We start from the raw sequence: 3745 nt of genomic DNA, 5'->3' as shown, positions 1-3745 counted from the left end.
TGTGTGTGTGTGTGTGTGTGTGTGTGTGTGTGTGTGGGGGTGTGTGTGTGTGGGGGGGGAGAGCTAGGAGCAAGCTCTGCAAATGGTGTGTGTCTGTGTGTGTGTCTGACAGAGATAGAGGGGGAGGGGTGTGTGTGTGTGGGGGGGGAGAGCTAGGAGCAAGCTCTGCAAATGGTGTGTGTCTGTGTGTGTGTCTGTCAGTGTGTGTGTGTGTGTGCTGTGTATGTGTGTGTGTGTGTGAGAGAGAGTCTGTGTGTTACAGCAGCACAATATGTGCCTGTGCTGAATGAAAGGGAAATGAATGCAGTGTGTGTGTGGTTGTGTGCATGTGTGTGTGGTTGTGTTCGTGCTGTGGAAGAGGGTGTGTGTCCTTTATTCAAACTATGTTTGTGTGTATTTGTGTGTAGTTTGTGTGGATTGTACAACAGTGTGCTGCAGTACGCATGCACACTTTGTCCATGCAAGAGTGTTTGTCCTTAGTAAGGTTTGTGTAATTGTGTCTGTGTGTGTGTGTGTGTGTGTGTGTGTGTGTGTGTGTGTGTGTGTGCAGTTGTGCGTTTGTGTATAGTGATCACACACACACAGACACGCACACACACTTATCGGGTGTATTAGTGCGAGTGATGAAGTGCTCATGATAGTGTGTGCACACAAACAGACCAGAATTACAATTAAACTGAAGTCATTCTGCAGATCTCCATTCATTTTTCTCTCATCTTTCTTCCTTTGTCTCGTCTCTGTTGTGTGTTCACTTCCAGCTTTGTGACGACTGCTGCAACCTTTAGTGTGTGTCTTCGTACAAGTTTAAAACTACTTTGCAAGTGACTCCTTGTTCCAGCACTACTGCATCTTCATCACGCTTAAATGAAATGTCTCAATATTCTTTTGCGGTAGCTTAGAATAACAGTGCTTGACACCAAAGCCTGTGTTTGTGAGTTTTATGTCCTGTATTTTGTTTTTWAAAAAGTATATGACACGTGTCAGCCACAGCATGAGTAGCTTAGAGCTGTAAACTGGGACTGCTCCATATTAAATGTGGAACATCTAGATCAGGGGTGTTCAATCCTGGTCCTCAAGGGCTGCTGTTTTGCATGTTTTTGAGGTTTTTTTGGGCTCCAACACACCTGATTTTAATGAATAAATGATTAACAGGCTTCTGAAGAACTTGAAGAGGCAATTCAACCATTGACTTAGGCAGGATAAAGGCCCTCATAGACCAGGATTGGACACCACTGATCTTGATGCTGCAATTTCATAAAACCAGCTGTCAAACTACTGGGATGTCAAGGTCTTCAAAGGAACAGTGTTTGGAGAATACATCTTTAGACTGTTCCTGTATCATTTTCATTACTTARTGGTATCGGAGACAAAAATAAATCTCACGTATCCATTTGTTATCTGGAGTTGAGTCACAGCTTGAGCAGAGTGGCCCAGACGTCTCTTTTCACAATCCCCTCCCACAGCAGACAGATGTGGGCCTGATCTGGTGTCCAGCTGGCACTGCTGGCTGACTGCTGACATGACAAGTGGTTTGTCAACATGACGTGGGCCAGGTCTGGCAACAATGGCGCTGTTTTTAAGACTGGCCCAGTTGTGATCTGMRTTGTGCGATGGTGGCCCATGCATGGACCACATCTGGAAAGCACATCTGGGCCACCAAAGGSCCATTATTCTTTGTGGRATCTGAGTCYTGTMGGTCAAGTGAGCCACACAAATAGACCTCTGCCAGTTCTACTTGGAGGATCGCTCAGGCCAGCCGTGAGATTGTCTCTCCAGCAAGTCCTCCGGTCTCCTCGAAGTTGGACATGCCCAGAACACAAGGGAGTCGCTCTGGGGGGGCTTCCTTACCAGATGCCTGAACCACCTCAACTTGTTTCTCTGATGTGGAGGAGCTGTGACTCTATTTCAAGTCACACACAGATACACTCTAAAAATGAAATGTTGGATTTACTTAACCATGTTGTGTGACCCCGTTCCACTTAACTGAGTTGAGTTAATTCAAAGCAACATACTCATGTTCTTTGGTTAAAAAAAAACTGGTGTATTTGCTTTGAATTTACTCAACTCAGTTAAGTGGAACCAGTTGACATAACATGGTTAAGTAAATCCAACATTTCATTTTTAAAGCGTATTTGTGCTCTTGTTCTTGAGTTTGTGATCATAGCTGAGGACAGGAATGGAGACCGAGTTAACAGAGAGCTCATTTATCATAATTTACGTTGAATCACTTCATGTGTCWAAACATTTGTCTAAAGCATCCAAACCATGGCCTTTTAGCTTACTGTAAATTTTGATAATTTACAGATAAAACGGCTTTTTATGATTCCCAGTGATATCAACACAACTGTCCCAAGTTAATAATAATGTAATCCATTTTTATGTCATTGTGATCACATTGTTGTCTCCGGCAAAGCAAACTGTCAATCCCAGCCTTTCGTTTTCTAAGCAGCATTTTTAATAATAATAATAATAATTCATTATTCATTTATGATAGATACAAGGTAGGCTATTTTGCTCACCTGTTGATTAAGTGAAAACATTGTGTTGAAAAAAAAAACGTTTTCCATTTAGCCCCCAATTTTTCATTATTCTCTATAAAAGACAAAATTTACATAAATATGTATTTTTAGTTTAATCTCATCTTATATTACAGCAATTTCTTCTCTGGGATGGCGAGTTAATCACTCTTCTTAGAAACGGTTTACTTTTTTCATCTGCTCGGTGAGTGCGTCCATATTCCTCCGCGGGGGTGGCGCACATCTCCCTATTTCAATAAAAGTATCCAGCAGCCTTACATGGTGATCACGTTTAAAAATGAATATTTGAATGTGTCTTTCCTCTGGCCGTAGCTGAATAATACGACCCGTTACGCTGCTTTAGGGGGGTATTTTGTTGTCCACTGCGAGACGCGGACCCCTCRGTTCAGCCGCGGTGGAAGCAGCCGTAATAACCTTGGTGTGAGGCGGCTGGAGAGAAGAGCGAGAGGCTGAACGGGCGAAGCGGCGGAAGATCAGCCACTGCTGGCGTGAACATGGCGGAGACCGTCCGCTCGCTCCTCGAGCACCGGGACCCACACGGCGATGGAGAAAGCGCCAAACCGACACCGTCTGCTCGGGGGTAAGTCCGTCAACCGTGACACAGATAGGCGCACAGTAAAAATAAATAAACAAAAAAAGTGCCCCAGTGCTTTCCTACCAATGATAGACAGACTCGGGGTGGGTGTGTTTGCGCCTGTGTGTCGGTGTGTTTTTGATGCTGCTAAAGTTATTGTTTTGCATCATTTGTCCAGTTTGACACCGATAACGCGTCAGGTTGACTGAAACGTGGTCAAAAACTCGCTCGTTTGCCTCGAGCTGGCTTGTTTTCGACCGATAAATCCACCTTACGGTGCCGCTGGTGAGAGGTATGAGCGCGCGCGTGCGTCGCGTCTGACACAAAATCCAACCAGTTTCACAAAATGCGTGTTCGTGGGCAGAAAATGTCGTGGTGGGCGACGCTAGTTGCACTATTTTCTAACAACAAAAAACGTCACACGTACTTCACACTTGTTACTCTGTCAGGTAAAGGCACGAATCTGCAGTTTAAACTCTAAATTAAAACCCGCCGGTGCGACAAAAGTTTTCAGAAACGGTCGCGCGCTGTCACTGAGTTTTGATAATTGAGCTGGTATAATTATTATACTATCAGTGATACTATATAGGCCATGCTTGTGTGTGTGTGTGTGTATGTGGGAGAGAAAGACACT

At 44.3% G+C, this 3745-nt stretch overlaps 1 protein-coding gene across 1 annotated transcript in view; it reads left to right on the top strand.

Moving 5' to 3' along the window:
- The first annotated feature begins 2863 nt into the window (after positions 1-2863).
- The window catches only part of si:dkey-117m1.4 (serine/arginine repetitive matrix protein 1), a 20464-nt gene continuing 19582 nt past the window's right edge, over positions 2864-3745 (top strand). The window contains exon 1 of the mRNA XM_014013200.1: positions 2864-3117. Within this exon, the coding sequence (XP_013868654.1) occupies positions 3032-3117 (86 nt within the window). The 5' untranslated portion in view covers positions 2864-3031. The remainder of the gene's footprint in view (positions 3118-3745) is intronic.

This window comes from Austrofundulus limnaeus, unplaced genomic scaffold, assembly GCF_001266775.1.
Source record: "Austrofundulus limnaeus strain Quisiro unplaced genomic scaffold, Austrofundulus_limnaeus-1.0 Scaffold99, whole genome shotgun sequence".
Lineage (NCBI taxonomy): Eukaryota > Metazoa > Chordata > Actinopteri > Cyprinodontiformes > Rivulidae > Austrofundulus > Austrofundulus limnaeus.
This window is presented reverse-complemented; position numbering and strand designations above follow the sequence as displayed.